Source organism: Polypterus senegalus, chromosome 15 (genome assembly GCF_016835505.1).
Source record: "Polypterus senegalus isolate Bchr_013 chromosome 15, ASM1683550v1, whole genome shotgun sequence".
Classification (NCBI taxonomy): Eukaryota; Metazoa; Chordata; class Cladistia; order Polypteriformes; family Polypteridae; genus Polypterus; species Polypterus senegalus.
Genome location: NC_053168.1, coordinates 117,913,845 through 117,930,854, shown reverse-complemented (window position 1 = coordinate 117,930,854; position 17,010 = coordinate 117,913,845). Strand labels below are relative to the sequence as shown.

Sequence of the window (17,010 nt, the reverse complement as noted above, 5' to 3'; positions counted from 1 at the left end):
ACACAGTAAATAACTAATCGGTATGAATATTTGATAATTAAATATGTTGTTGATGATTAGCAAGGTGAGTTTTGGAGGTGAAAAGCCCCTTAAACCTGCAGTAGAATTTGCTGTTTTTATAATGTAATGGTGTATGAATGAGGGTTAAAGAGTAGTTTTCTGTGATCTGTGTTTACAGACCAACTGGAGGCAGCAGTAGTCTGTGTTTATAATCTAATATTTATAGACTCTTCCAGAAAAAGTTCAGTCATTACTATTTTAAGTTGTCGTATTATATTTAGACTTTGGTTGAATGTGGACGATTGTAAGTGCATACGTTTTATTTCCTGGGACCAGGGAATTGCTTTGCTAAATGGTAACATGGCTTAAGTGAATAAACAAACTTTACATAGAAAAACAGATTTAAATTCCCTGCATAGTCTGCATCTCAAGTTCCAAAAGGGGTGAACAGGTTCTTTCAAACACACGGTGTCACAACAAATTTTAACAATGGGGCAGACCCTGCCTCTTTTTACATGTGTTTTTACATTGATCACGCACTCTGTCAGTTCTCAAAGGTTGATTACAGGCATCTTTAACTTAAAAACCTTTTGTGGGATTAAATCCTTATACTGTGCTTCCATTAAAGAAAATACTAATTAACCAGTAATTAACCAATTAGACCTATGATTTGTTAGTAATGGTGTGGGGTCTCTTTTTCAGTTTAATAATAATAATTACATTATATAGTACTTTTCCAGTTACTCAAAGCTCTTTACATAGTTAGCAGGCCCCACTTCAACTACCATAAATGTACATCATCCACCTGGATAATTTGTTAGGCGCAGCACACATTATCTAGTATTTGGTAAAGAGGTAATAGTTAGTCATTTAGAGACAAAGGATGATTAAGAGACATGAAAGGACAAGGCCTCAGTGGACAATTTAGCTAGGACATCAGGGTACATCTTGCTGTTTTCAAAGAATGGCCAGAGATCTTTTGTGACCACAGAGAGTCAGGCCTTTTGTTCTATATCTCATCCTAACGGTGACGGTTTTTACAGCCCAGTGCCCTGTCAATGCACTGAGGCATTGGATTCCACACACAGACCGGTTCTGAAGTGCAGTATGAGTGCTGACATATCAGTGACCGGACATGCAAAGAACCATATCAATGCAGATTAACTGAAAATTTGAAATGACAGTAATGCCCTATGTCTTTTGTGTTTTGCTTTACTCCCGTGCTCACAGTCCTGTAAATGTACTTTTTACCAGTAATGTAATGTTCCTGGTCACTTTATTTACCTTCTTTTATGTTGCAGTACAGTTAAACAGATGAAGAAAAAATTCTACAGATGAAAACATAAAAACTGAATTTATTTGGCTTTTAATATTAAATGTACTACTGTTTAGAACAAGTCTAAGTAAGCTTATCAGTGGAGTGGTGCTTACTGTTTACATGGTGAACTTTCTCATTCTAAATTCCACTAGTTTGCAAATTCCAAAGCTGAGCATTATGTGTAGTTTCATCTTTGTAAATGAAATTTCTCATTCTTTCTATTTAAATTTACTGTACTTTGTACTTGTATCTTTAATGCAAGTTTTAACTCCAGCATTTTTAAGTTGTGGTTTATTTTTTTTCTTTGTTTTTTCTGACTTCATAATGATGATGAAAGAGAGCCAAAAATTACCAAAGCATCTTGGAACTAAACCCTTTGAAGTTTTTGCATGCAATAACTGAATGATCGTTTTCAGTTTATGGCATCAACTATTAATTTTGTATGTGCTAAAGGACAAGCTGGTATTTCAGTTTAGCTGATTTATAAATGATCAAAAGCAACTTAAAATGATGATCACGCTGAACAGTAAACAAAAGACTAGTGCTGACATTCTGCTGCTCTCTCACATGTACATTTTTCACTTTCTCATTGACTTTTTTCACCCACTGTGGTACTGTATGCTGTTCATTGCTTTTAAATTAACTCATGGATGAAATATTCCATACTAAGCAGTTTGTGTTTTACATCTGCATGTCTTTAGTGCTTTCAAAATTACAATATGCTTTTCTTTACAAGAAATTCATTTTTTTTTTTTTAATTAATATGTTTAGTCTCTTACCACACTGGATCGAAGTTACATGTTAGTTCGAATGGCGACTTCTTGGTGTTTTGTTTAAGCAGACAGTCAGTTAATGGAGCTTATGTTGTAAGATGTGTTTTCTAGCCTAACAACAGGCCCGAGAGAGAGAGAATGTCTTACTGTTCATTTCAACTTCAGAGTAGTTCAGTTTATACAGAAAGTGGTATATGTGATGAGAATATAGTTAATTAATGCCCTAGCCTAGACACAAAACTTACAAGTGGTTAAAATGTACTGTTATTTAAAGGCAGCTTAAAATCCTTCATATATTTAAACACTTACCTCTTTGTCAGTCAATTAGAATTTATGAAATCGTGTACATTGTCTTGTATTTCCCTTGTTGTGTTATTCACTTGGTGTATGACAAGAATTGATAACCTGACAGACAATTTTTTTTTCCAAGTTTCTGTTTTGAACTGGGGCAAGACTTAGGAGTGACACACTGAGGGTAGTATGATTATAATTTAAATGGGCTTATACAGTAAACATCAGTGCTTACCTTAAACCTTTGAGAAAAAGAAAATCAGATAATGGGATTGAATAGTGGCATGTATTACGTCGTAAAATTACTTAAATCCTGGTTTGAACCTGCATTTGAGTCCTTGTGTAAAGAATGTACTGGGTTTATGTCAAGAGTTCCAGTAGCTTCCATCACTCAGAGCCTTTCAGTCATGTTGATTGAAAGATCTAAACCAGCTCCATGTAGGTGAGTGGTTCCATTCTCAGTAAATTCATTTCTGCCTGTGTTGACGCTTTGTTTCTGGCTCATATTTAACTTAAGTAGACAAAAACAAAACCTGTTTAAAATTGACTACTTTAAAGAAATAAGGTACACAGGTATCCATGTTAATTGGAATTCACACAGATTTTAAACCGTGTTTGGTAGTAGTTTTCTTATTAATACTCAGAAATGGTATACAGCTTTCTGAAGGGTTGGATTACTGGGAAACCAAAAGCCTAAGTTTAATATATTTATTTTAAAGCATGTGTTAGAAAGAGTGTCATATATCTAAATGTGTTGAAACTTTTTGTTTTCTGTTCATTTTTGAAGCAGGTTGATCATCCTTTTTCTATAGTGTACTGCACTGCTTCACAATTCAAACCCTATGAGAATTACACAAACAGTATATTTTATGAGGATAATATATTGATTGTTTTGTATTTTTATAAACATGGCATTCAGCAAGTGTCTTTGATTTTTCATGGCCAAAATGTTGCCTGCAATCTGTGCTTCTGGTCTTATTCTTCAGTTAAGCATCTAAGTGAAAATGATTGCAGTGCCCTCAGATCACTAATTGGTAAAGCCTGTTTGGAACTGCAGAAATGAAAATTTCTGGCCTAGTGGAGGAAGTCTAGTGCAGGTTTTTGTTCCCTTCTGTTTGTTTCTTATGTAGAATGCAAGATATTTCCACATTTGGTGATTGAAGCTGCATCTGTTTTAAGTCAAGCAAGCCAGCATCCAGGGATGATTACTACAGTATTTGCGTGCTGGACCTTGGTGAATTGGTGTGACTCCTTCCAATGTTACACTCCCCAGATCAACTTTTATTAAATCTCAAGTGAGATACTGCACTCAGTGTCAACAGGTTGAGCTAATGTGAAATAAATTCTTTCTCAAGCCCTTTGAAAAGGACCAAGCACCTGTTTAACGTATAGGGACTTGGAGACACCTTTCAGTCATGAGGTCATGGGCACTATAATTAACTGCATAGCACATGCTGCTGTAATGTTTAGTTTAGCTACTTGGCTTAAAAATTAACCAAAACTGTTTGCTTTCATTTCCATGGCACAGCTTTCTGAAGTATAAAATGTTGCAAGTATTTGGCATATGGGTGTGATATGATGCATGTCTTCAGTGGTTGTTGTTTTGGCAATTAGAAAGCACATATTGTACTGAGCTATTCAGTCTATGGCACATCTTACATGTTTGTTTGGTTTAAAGTGTTTATTTAATTATGAAGTGGTGTTACTCATAAATGCAACCCTTTTGACACATGGACACATAAAATCAAAATTAAATACAAAAAAAAAAAACATTTTCATTGAAAAGTTGTTATCCCTTGTGTTCTGTGAAATACTTAAAGTCTACAAAATTGTGTTTTTAAGGAAACCTAAATGTGTGGCATAAATGTGATTGCCACAATTTCAGAATACAGATGTTGGATTTTTGTGAGGACCTTAAGAGTGGTAGTGAGCATGAAGATACAACACAAAAATAAAGAGTAAAGAATTTTTGTCACAAAGTGAGGAAAGCAATAACCAAAACACACATAATTAGGGAAGCATATAAAAATATTTTGATTTAGTAGTCAATGAAAGATTCAGTGTAAAGGATAAACATAACCTAAAATAAACTACATACAGTAGGATCCAAAAGGACAAAGACATGTAAGGGAAGCTTTTTTGAGACCAAAGTTGAGTCCATAGTTTAGGTTGCTGGTAGCAGAGAAGCCTTGCGAGGGGCGGTTCAGCATGCTGGTACTGCACCACTAGCCTTGGAAAAGTAGAATAAAAATGATAATTATAATGATAATGACATTACCTTTGGAAGTCTTCAAAATTAAATTTTTTTTTGTACTATGTCATTTTCATTATTTTATTCTTTATTTTCTGCTGTTTTAAAAACATTTAAAAATATATGGAAAATATGGAAGTTTGAAGAAAGAGGAAAAGAAGCCACTTAGTTATGGGAAAAAGTGACTTCCATGGTTGAAGAGGAGGTGGAATGTTAGCTAAGTTCATTTCCCACTTCTTGTTTCAAGCTAATTGTATGTGGTCAGAATTATTGGTGACACTAAATTGCTTACTGTAGTTTCGATATGCTAAACTGAAGTAGTGAGTCTTCAGCCAGGATTTAAAAGCTGAGATTGAAGGGGCATCTCTTATAGTAGCAGGCAAACCATTCCACAGTTTAGGGGCCCTGTAACTAAAAGCTGAACCTCCAACTGTATTTTATTAATCCTTGGAATCCTAAGCAGACTGACATCATGAAATCTTAATGTACGCTCTGGTTTGTAAGTCATGATAAGTTCAGAGAAGTAAACCGGACCTTGGCTATTTAATGCTTTATATGTTTAAAGGAGGATTTTGAAAACTGCCCTAAACTTAACCGGGAGCCAGTGTAAGGATTTAAGAACTGGAGTTATGTGTTTGTATTTTCTTGTTCTTGTAATAATTCTTGCAGCAGCATTTTGGATTAGCTGGAGGACGTATAAAGAACAGTTTGAACATCCAGTGAACACCGCATTGCAGTCGTCAATCCTACTAGAAATAAATGCATGAATTAATTTCTCAGAATCTTATTTATTTAGAAAGCGCCTTAATTTCCTAACATTTTTAAGATGGAAGAAACATGATTTGGACAGCTTTGTAATATGTGCTTTAAATGACATGCTAGAGTCAAAGATAACTCCTAGATTTCGGGCTGATTCAGTGAAATTAATGGGGATTCCAACTGAGTTAAATGATGACAAAATATTGTTGTGATTAGCTTCATTCCCTCCAACAATTAACATCTCTGTTTTATCTGTATTTAAAGACAAATAGTTCTCATTCATCCACTCCTTTAATTTACTAACACAACTAATTAAAGAAACATTGGAGAAACTTCATTTGATCTAAATGATAGGAATAACTGGGTGTCATCTGCATATGAGTTAAAATAAACATTATGCTTCCTAATGATAGATCCCAGTGGAAGCATGTAAAGTGAAAACAGTAAAGGTCCCAGTACTGAGCCCTGCGGGACACCATATTGAACTTCTGTGTATAATGATGGAGTACTGTCTGCACATATTGGAATCAATTTAATAAATAAGAACTAAACCAAGCGAGGACAGCGCCTGAAAGCCCAACATCATTTTCTAGTCTGTGCAGTAAAATAGAATGGTCAATGGTGTCAAACGCTGCACTTAAGTCTACCAACATAATTATAGTGGAGTTTCCTTCATCAGAGAATATCAGAATGTCATTTACAATCCAATTTAGTGCCATTTCTGTACCATGACCAGTGCAGAAACCAGACTGGAATTTCTCAAATAAATTGTAATGTGTAAGGTGTGACTGAAGCTGATTGGCGACTACTTTTTCTAGTATTTTAGAGAGAAGGGGTAAATTCAAAATAGGCCTATAATTATTATTATGTGTGGGTCTAGGTCTGACTTTTTAAGTAATGGTTTAATGACTGACACTTTTAGTGCTTCAGATACTGTGCCATGCAGTAATGAACACTGATAATGTTTAGAATTCGCACTGCAAGAACATCCATGGCTCTTTTTACTAGTTTTGTTGGCACTTGATCTAGGGAACAAGTAGGTGGCTTCATTTTAGAAATTAAAGTTAAGACTTCCTGCTCAGTTACAGGATTAAAATTACTAAAGTGGTGAATGCAATGTGAGACAGGGTCTTAAGAGGTACAGTTTGCCCTTTTGTCCTTTGTATCTTGAAACATATTTATTATCATCATTTACAAAACATTAGACCATTTAAGGTTAATAAAGATATTTTTTATTTTATGAGTAATGGTTCAGTTGACTGAAATATGTCAGATTTCAAAAAGTAGGGTGGCAAAGTTTAGTCTGATTAGATAGGGCAACCTAGACACTATAATTGTAAACTGCAGATAAGTTCTATTATTTCTCTTTATGAAGTGGATATTGCAGTCTGAATCTGAAGGAGATATAGAAAGATATAATTCAAGCATGTATACCAGTTTTTTTGTAGTGTTTATGATTCATATTTGATAGAAGATTTTTAAGTAAGTGTTGTGGAATTTGGTTCTTGGAGGATTACAGATGCTGCTCTGTTTGTTTTGAACAAAGCTTTTAATTAGAGGCAAATTATGCCGATAAACTGCTGAAATCCTTTCATAATTACGTTTCATGTTTTGGTATTTCCAAACACAGTAGATATAGTATTAATACTCTTCATGGCTTGTAATAGCTGTAGGGTTTTATTTAAGTGACAGTGTTTACCTATGGCAATTCATTCCTTTAATTGATCAGCAAAGTTAAGTTTCCACATGTTGGTATAGGTACATATACTTGTCTTCTTCTTATTTCCCCTTAGTTGATTGGACAGGCCCCGGCTTTTCTGTCTAAGAAAACGCAAGAAAAGAGAATGAAGTATACATTCAGTTGCTGATATGTACTAGAGCACAGAATCATTTCTGTATTGTCATTTGTAATGTTTAATGAATAATGCAGCATTATAATGATACCTTACATTAAGCAGTCTTCTCTTTCTCTAGCCATGTTCCTGAGTATGCTTTTATTACCTTTTGAAGACTATCAGACTGATCCATTATCAGAGTTAATATGTTTAGAAACTGCTTCCTAAATTCTAGTTAAATAAACAATTGAATACCATCTTACATCTGTGCTCAATGTCAGAATTTAAAGTTCTCACATGTGGGCATTTCTTTTAAGAATACCCATTTATGAAATCCCCTGTTGTCTTTTAAGCAGTCTCTGTTTGTTTCTAATGTACCACATGGTCTTGGCAGTCATTTGTAATGCAGGCATTTAGTTTTGTTTTCTGTTAAGTGTGATCTCTTATTGTAGTTTCACAGTGTTATCTAACTTTTGTAACCCCTATTTGAACAAAGAAATCTTAGGAATAGTAATGACTTCCTTATCCACAGTATGCTAAAGATCTTGTGAATAGACTTTTGAAGCCCATTAAAAGCATATTGTGTCAAAGAAATAAAATGTAGTCTTATCAACAAAATTAAGCATTCCACAGTACCGCAGAGAACTGCCTTTAATCCCCCAGGCATGCTAGTCATTACTGATACAATCCTAATGCATTACTTCAGGCTGATATTGTTGGTAAAGATTAATTTTTAGAGAATAATCTAAACCCACAGAAAGGTTTGGGTTTCATGCAGATTTATCAAAAGAAAATGTTATTTTTGGCCAGGCATTTACACTTTGTTTAACAGTGATTGAGAATGCTATGGTTTTGTCTTTAAATGAAATTGGTTTTTTAACAGTAGGTGGTGCCAGTTGCTGCCCTTTTGTAAGGCTCAGAGAGATAGAAATGGTTTTCTTGGTTTGATGGCTTATTGGTGACTTTCAAAGAGACCATTGTGAAATTCAGCAACTACTTAAAATATGTAAGAGATGAATGCGCTTCAGAGATGCTCATATTGCTTTTACTATGTTCTAATCTAGTTTTAGAACACTTTGTAATGATAAATGCTGTTGACGGTGCAATATAAACTATGACTGATTTCATATTCAGATTGTTCTTTGTTTCCATGTTTCTTTGGCAACATCATGGTATCTCTGTGGCACTAATAAACATAAATCATTAAAAAGTAACGCTTGAGCTCTGCTGAATAATTTTTGCATTCTGCATGCAACCTGCTATATTGGTTTACAATAATAGATTTTGGAAGTTATTCTCTGAAAACCAGTCCTTCTAAAATATGTGTACATTTATACCTGGATGACAGAGTTTATCTAGTCCATTTCTAATCTCATTTGTACACTGTCTAAATCATTATGAATCTGATGTAACAGTATAGGTTAATAAATGAAAAAGAAATACAGAAAAAAAACTTTTTAAAGAGACCTAGCATAGCAGAATTTTATACATCATTTTTTTTACAAGAATATCTTTACAAAGCAACTAAAAATATAATGTGAATCAATACTTAACAAGATTAAATACAATCAGTGAGTTAAGCTATTTTTAACCAGGACTTTGAAGCCACACAATTTAGGATTTGCAGTAATGAAATATATCATAGTTGACAACATCAGCTCTAGCACAGTTGTTACCATCCGTAGCCCTCTTAATGCAGCACTCTATAACCTCAGTTTTAAGAGGTCCTCTTCCAACCTATTCAAAATTTCACCCATCAAAACGGATATATAGTTAAACAGTAGAGCTCCAAGTACATGGGTTGGTTCTCTATCAGTGTACCCCCGCAGTTATAAGCCAGATTTTCAGATACATGTTGAATATGATGGTATTTGATTTTGTTGTAAACATTGAACATGGTGGTAATAAGCTGCTTTCTAATTTGTCGCTTAATAAAACACCAGCATTTATTTTTTAAAGCAGAAGGTTATATAGTCAGAAAAATAACCGATAAACAAAAGTTGCTTAATTTGAATGGTGCTGTTTCATTTTAAAGTTAAGGCTTAATATTCAGCGTGGTTGCTCTGGTTTCCTCCCACATTCCAAAACATGCAGGTTTGGTGCATTGGTGATCCTAAATTGTCCCTAGTATGTGCTTGGTGTAGGTGTGTGCCCTGCGGTGAGCTGGCGCCCTGCCCGGGATTTGTTTCCTGCATTGCGCCCAGTGTTGGTTTGATCCAGCAGACCCCCGTGATCCTGTAGTTAGGATATAGAGGGTTGGATAATGGATGGATGTATGGATATTCAGTGTGGAGTACAAGACCTTATTTTGATGTACTATTAATCCTCTCTTAGTATTTCATGATTTGCATTTAGCATATAATATGCAATATTTCAAAGATACAATTGAATAAAACACTTCAAATGAAGAAACCAGTAACATCATAGTGTATCACACTATGCTACGCTACTCTGTACAAACAGAATATTGTGGTGCTTCCAAAAGCTACTTGAATCAGCTCTTTAATATGCTAGAAATGTTAATATGGGGTGTGTTCCTCTCGTACAGGTGCTGTGTTGCTGGCTAGCATTCAGGGATTCTCCATCAATGTGGACCCAGTCTTCTACATGTGGTTGCTTCACCAGCCTCAGAGGAACAGCAGCAGACACACTACACAGGTAGTGCATGACTTAGTTTTCTGTAATAACTAAAATGATTGTCGGTCTCTCCCTTCCCCTTTTAAAATATTTTAGGAGAATCTCTTTAATGATGCACTTTAACAGTTTGTGACTTTAGCAGTAATAACTCAAAAAAGAGAGCACTTGTAAATTATTTTGCTAAACAATTAAGAGTTGTGAAAGCTTTTATTTTTATTTTTGTTCTTTATCACTTTACTTGTAGAACATAGTCATTTCAGATTTGCCCAAAAACATGCTGTTTTAACAAAATTCATTCAAATCTGAAAGAGAGTTTTTAAAAAGTCAAGGAACCCCATTCTTTTCAAAAACAGTTAAAAGAGATCTACAGCTTCATATCTCAAGAATTAACGTTTGTTCACTGTGTTTGTCGTAGCACAAATTTTTAAAATTATATTAATTGTATTAATTCCCATAATTACAATGAATTAAGTACAAAACAAACAGGAATTCAATAAGTACTAACTCCATGCAGTTATTTCTGATATAAGTCAATATCAGCAACCCTGCTAGCTTGTATGGTTTTAATTTATCAGTGTTAAAAACAGCTATTTAAAATTTTTGTCTGTGAATATTTTGAAGGGGGTGATTCTTTTCTATACCCACTGTGTGTGTATATGTATTACACTGCTAATTCTGTGTTCAAACGTACTTTTCCTGGTTACTCTATGTGTATTGTTTGAAAAACAAATAACCAGCTGTGTCTTAAGAAAACTGAAGGAAAAAGGGCACAAATACCAAAAGCATTTTATGCATTTAGACTGTGTCAAGATAATATGATGGATGAACATACTTTAAAGAATATATAATTTGTGTTGTTGTTAGTCTTTAATTAATATTAATGTTAAAATAAAGAACAAATAAAATCTCAAGATTTTGTCTTATACAATTTCTTGTATTAGGAATTTATTAGTTTTCACATACCCCTTAGAGTCAGAGCGCAGGGTCAGCTATTATTTGCCGCCCCTGGAACAAGTGCTGGTTAAGGGCTTTGGTCAAGGGCCCAGCAGAGGATCTCTTTGGACATTAATGGGGATTCGAACTGGCAACCTTCCGGATACTTGCACAGATCCTTAGCCTTAGAGCCATACTACACCATTTTGAGATATGTCTAATTATAGACTACATTATGTAAACATCCACAATTCTACTATATATTAATCCCTTTAATTACCTTTAAGGGTTGTAAAGTCATATATCAAATTGAAACCTGCACACATTTGGTATAATGCTAACTTCATGTTAAGTACACCTAGCATTTCTCATTTCTTTTTGATTTACAGTTATGTACTATATTTATATTTATATATAGATCAGCCAAACAAACATTATTTACATTTTATCCCAGCATCATGGCAAGTGCCAAACCAGGAAAAATTAAGTTTAAAGTTTATGCATTTTACTCTTTACATGCATGTTCCAGACACATACAAGCAGAAATGTAAATAATTCAATTTGCGTTACTTCTTCACATGTGCTTTTTTTCATGTAATTATAAGTTTAAAGACTGAAGTCTAGTTCTTGGTCTTAAATCAATGCCACCATTAATAAATACATTTAGCTCTTAAGATAAAAATGTAAAATTTAATTTAATACATAAAAAGATGGACAGCAGGTGGCATTTATTTAATGAGTGAATTAGTGAAAAAGACTTGAAAATGGTTTTGGAGAGACCAGCACCAAGAACACCAATTAAATAAGTGCTAATAACCTATTTTACATCTTGAGGAGAATTAAACAAATCAGAAAAACACAACGGAAGAAGTTAAATGATTTAGAATCAGTTGCAGTTTAACAAAACTAAGAAAATGCAATAATGAAAAAAAAAATCTCCTCCATTTTTGAATGCTTGTTGATTTTAAATGAGAATGTCCTGACATACATGACCTTTTATAGATGCTTAATCCAGCCTTATCATTAGTACATTTCTCTTTACAATTTCTTCAAAACTGTTAGATGAATTAAACACTTTATAGTGTAATGTACACTGAAGTTCAGCTTTATTGCACAATTTGGCTGAGTCTGGTCTACATTATCGATATTTCATATTAAGTAAGATGGATAGTCTTCCAGACATGATTATCAGTGTTTAATAGCTCTTTCAAGGATTCAGAACTTAAATATAGATAAAGTTATTTTGTTTCATATGAAGGACATTAGCCAAGGACTTGTCCTAGAGATTAGTCAGAGCACATTATTGATGGTTCTGCCAAATAAACCTGCCTGTCTTTAAACGCAATATCTTTACATAATACTGTTCTTTACTGGCTACTACAGTCAACGGTGCATTTCTTTAAATGTAACATATTATTACATTTTATTTAAATTAAATAATTTTTATATAGTGAATTTTTTTTCTGTTATTTACATTTTTACATGCAGTGTTTTGTATGAAAATAAAAATATGCACATAACAGCAGCATAGGTAAAGCTGCAGAATCTACACAGTACTTTGCATCTTTAACTTTGTGTTAAAATCTCATACATTTTATTTAGTAAATTTGGTTTTTAATATGAATGTAAAATATTCACAGTGATTTTAGGGAAGTTTCACTAAAATGATAAATCAGAAGAAGTGAAATCCTGCTGTTTTTTGTTATTATCAATAATTAAAATAGTTTTTTACATCAGAGAAAGTTGTTGCAATCTATTATTTAAACTTTGTTCTCTGACTTTAGCTTTTCCAGGTTTGAATGTATATACTGGATTTGAAACCAAATTTGCCCTTTCGTAAAAATATTTACAATAAAATCAAAGACCAGTTAATTCAGATATTCAGCTTAGAGTTCAAATTGAAAGTTTCCGTCTCTTTTTTTGATTGTTTTTCTTCCCATTCTTAATATTTCTGACTTACTTGAACAAAATAATTATTCTGCCTTTTTAAAAATTAGTATTGCAAATTTCTGCGCATTTTAAGTAAACAGTAGTGCACATTCTTCTGTATTTCTGCAGCCCTCTGCAACAGCTCCTCTTGCAGTACCCATCAGCAAGAAAAAAGAGGATGAAGCCTCTGTTGGAAGTACACCATTAGCAAAACAGCTGTCAAATCAAGCCTCCGAATACGCCAGCAGCCCTGTAAAAACTAAAACAGCAACAGGTAGGTTCAGCTTTCTCCCTGAGTGAACTTGAAAATCTCAATTTTCTGAGATCAGCAATGGAAACATTATGACACATCTGTTGCTCTTAAATAAATGTTCTTATGTCAGTAGAATAGTGGCTTTATGTATGATTGCCACTCAGTTTTATGTTAGATTAACAGTTACAGCAGTTAATTATATTTTAACACTTGTAACCTTTAGCCTACACTTAGGATATGATGCAGACAGCTTCAGATTATCCTGCTGTATTCATGGGACAGGGAGACGACGTAATGGAGAAGGTTTGACGGCATTTGCTTTGCCACTTTTTCCACTCACTGAAGCAGTCACCTGTTTCCTAGCCCTTCAGCAGGTGTGCATCTGTAATTACATATTGAAGAAAATTTTCTATTTCGAAATGTAATGTTTTTCTTTCAGCAAACACCTTCCTCATTTTCCGGTAATGTTTTTTAGTGCTGCAGTTTTTTTTATCACAGTGGTGAAGCTATTTTCTTCACTGTGTTAAGCAGCCTAATTGACTTTCTGAATTAATCAATAAGCAAAAAATGTGAAATCCTAAAACTTTCTAGAGATACTTTACGCCCTTAGGAGGAAAACCTCATTCTGACAAAATTACACAATGGCTTGGGGAGATTATTAAACTTTGCCTCTTTCAGTTCCAAGATGTAAAAGTAACTTGTTTGGAATTTACTCAAGAGGTTTGTCATGTCACAACAATCTGTTTTTAGCTCCCTTAGACAAGCAGCTTTATTATTTTACAGTTGCACTATCTGCTGGAAGAATTGGGTACCAAACTATACTTTTATTCTTTTTAAACAAAACATATAAAATAAGTTATTCCAGGTGGGTTAGCTTCTTAAAGCTTAAAACTTTAAATAGTTCATAAATGAAAGAGACAGGCCACATGCCTGCTGTCTTTTCAAACTGTCCTTGAAACTTTGTTGTTAACATTTCAAGGGCATTTATTTTAGTGTTGAAATCCACAATAAATCAATTCATAAATATGGTACTAATTGTTTCTTTTTTTTGAGTGTATGTTTACTTTCAAGCTTGTCTTCAACAAGGCTTTTCCATTTGTGTGGATCAGACTTCTGAGTGTTCCAGCCATTTTGCAGCTCTTTTTAGTAAACACACAAAATTAGAGAAGTACCCAGCCGTCACCCATTTGGATTTTGCTATAAACATAGGTGATGTCTTACTAACTTACTTAACCATAATCACTTTGTGAGTTAAAATATATTTTATTTTTGTGTCTTTTTCAAGTTGTTTAGTAACTTATTCAGCATCAGTTCATTCTGTGGCTGGTCTTAGTATAGTGATGATTGTCAGAGTTATAATAACTAAGATGGTAGATTTCTTGTTAGACAGTTGTTAATACAATATTAGAGATTACTTTTGAATGGCATGGCAAAAAGTGAAGCAAACATAGAGGAGAAGATGCTGTAATTGAAAGCTATTCTGGAAACAAAAGGTTTTAAAGGAAATGTAGGAGAAACCCAGGTGATGGCTGAAGATGTAGGGGTAGCAGGTGTGGAAGAGGTGTATGCATGGTAGTGTGTCATGTGTGGTAGAGGTGTTTGGGGACACTCAATAGAATGCAGCAGTTGGCAGAAGTTGATGATTAAAAGATTTAGGGGTGTGAAAGGAAGTGTTCAGGTGAAAAGTACAACCTTTTTTGTATAAAGTGCATCACTGAGCAGAATATGGACATAGTAAACTGTACACAAAGATATGGATAATGTTTGTGTTGGGGAAAGTATGGGAGCTTTGCTACTTTGATGACATATTGTGTAGATGGACGTTTCAGGCTCAACAGTGATAGACAGGGTGAGAGGGGCATGGAAAAAATACTAAGAGCTGTCCTCCACTTTGATATCTAAAGAAGTCTGTCTGGTACTGAGGAGATTTATGAAATGCTGAATGTGTAAGGAATAGATGTGTTTGATAAAGGCTGCAGCAAAGCTGGGAAGAACAGGAATGAGAATAATCAGATGGATATGTGTACTATCACTGATTTCAAGGAAGATAAATGCCAAGTTGAGAGAGTGTGACTTGGTGTGGTAGTGCTAAGGACATACAGTTAAGGTACTTTTCTGGCTGAAAAGGTGCCACTGGAGTAGAAAGAGGAGGCCAATGAAGATGACATTGGGTGTGATATCAGGTAATATGAAAAGAATGGGTTTCATCCTGAAGAATGCTCATGATCATGGATAGTAAGGAAAAAAGATTTACAGGGCAAATGGTTAACTTTGGCAAACTCGTAAAATGACCATTAAACTAGTAGTTGTGATGATAATGCTAACTAGTAATTCATCAAAAAGTGATGGAAAATAACTGATAAAAATGCATTTTCTGCTTCCTTGTTGGTATGTTTTTAATTTCACATTTTTTTCAGTGTACTACAGGATTTTGAGAGCATCCTGTTATGTTCATGATGACCTCTATCACAGCAAAAAATAACAAGCAGGTCAATCTGGCTACAGCTCCAAAAGTCTAGTGTAGAAGAGGGGTACCTTATTAACTGACTTTACAATATGTTATCAAAATATTTTAAAAGGTTTAGCTTTTTGACCGCAGTTGTCAAACTTATCTGTACATGAATAACTGCCAATAGGGAATAATTATGTAGTGTATTGGCCTTCATTGGAGACTGACTGTGATAATCATGTCACTGCCTTAATGCTTGTAATTTCACTGAGTAAAAAAGTTCCAATTTGGAAAAGATTCAAAGTGGTGATCTGAAATGTTTATCCTGAATAGAGGTAAAATTATATATAAGCAGAAGATCACCACTATCATTAAGACTAATGGCAAAAATGTTGGACTTCAAAACACATGGTTCTAAGTTCAGTTTTTTTCAGTAATGTAGAGAAAGGCACTTAATCTGCTGCTGCTTCAAATGTAAATATACACAGGCAGTGGGCTAGAATGGGATTACATTATTAATACAACAATAATTAATCAGTGGTAGCTGATTTAACATATATAGTAAGTACAAATTTAAAACACTTGCTACATTTATTGCATATGGAAATGTATTGCATTGGTGATATTTCATCACCATAGGTAAGTCATACATGTTTAATAGGTAAAGAACTTGTATTTAGTTTATCTGTTTACAGTCTGTTGATGATATCAATAAGTTAAAATCTAAGCGCAACTGTAGAGTTGAACTTGCCTCTAAATTGCAATGTGTACTTCTGATTTGTGAGGTGCTTTGGATAATAGAATAATGTAAATTAATGCATATAATATAACTGATAAGCTATCTCAAATAGTAAATGTATTATTTTGCCAGGGTTCAACATATTAGAAATGGATAAAGATATGTTCTAAAGTTCCAGCAAAATCTGACAGTGCAGTTAGGTGCAATTCATATTCTCTAAGACACATTCAGAGATGGTCTTATATCTTTATCCATCCAACCATTATCCAGCCCGCTATATCCTAACTACAGGGTCACGGGGGGTCTGCAGAAGCCAATCCCAGCCAACACAGGGCATAAGGCAGGAAACAAACCCCAGGTAGGGCGCCAGCCCACCACAGGGCACACACTCGCACCCACACCCACACACCAAGCACACACTAGGGACAATGTAGGATCACCAATTCACCTAACCTGCATGTCTTTGGACTGTGGGAGGAAACCGGAGCACCCGGAGGAAACCCACGCAGACATGGGGAGAACATGCAAACTCCACGCAGGGAGGACCTGGGAAGCAAACCCAGGTCTCCTTACTGCGAGGCAGCAGCTCTACCACTGTGCCACCATGACGCCCCTCATATCTTTAGGCTAGACTAATTTCTTTTAAGCTTCTATATTATTTAGAGAGAGAGAAACACTCCATCTTAGGTGAAACACACACACCCACACACCAAACACACACTAGTGTCACCAGTTCACTTGACTTGTATGTCTCTGGACTGTGGGGGAAACCAGAGCACACGGAGAAAACATGCAGATACCACGCAGGGTGGACCCAGGATGTAAACTGTAGTCTCCTTAATG

At 34.6% G+C, this 17,010-nt stretch overlaps 1 protein-coding gene across 1 annotated transcript in view; it reads left to right on the top strand.

Annotated features, from left to right (window-relative positions):
- Positions 1-17,010, top strand: part of LOC120516042 (vacuolar protein sorting-associated protein 13B-like) — a 614,714-nt gene that overhangs the window by 348,250 nt on the left and 249,454 nt on the right. The window contains exons 20-21 of the mRNA XM_039737477.1: positions 9,776-9,885; positions 12,856-13,000. Of these exons, the coding sequence (XP_039593411.1) occupies positions 9,776-9,885; positions 12,856-13,000 (255 nt within the window). The remainder of the gene's footprint in view (positions 1-9,775; positions 9,886-12,855; positions 13,001-17,010) is intronic.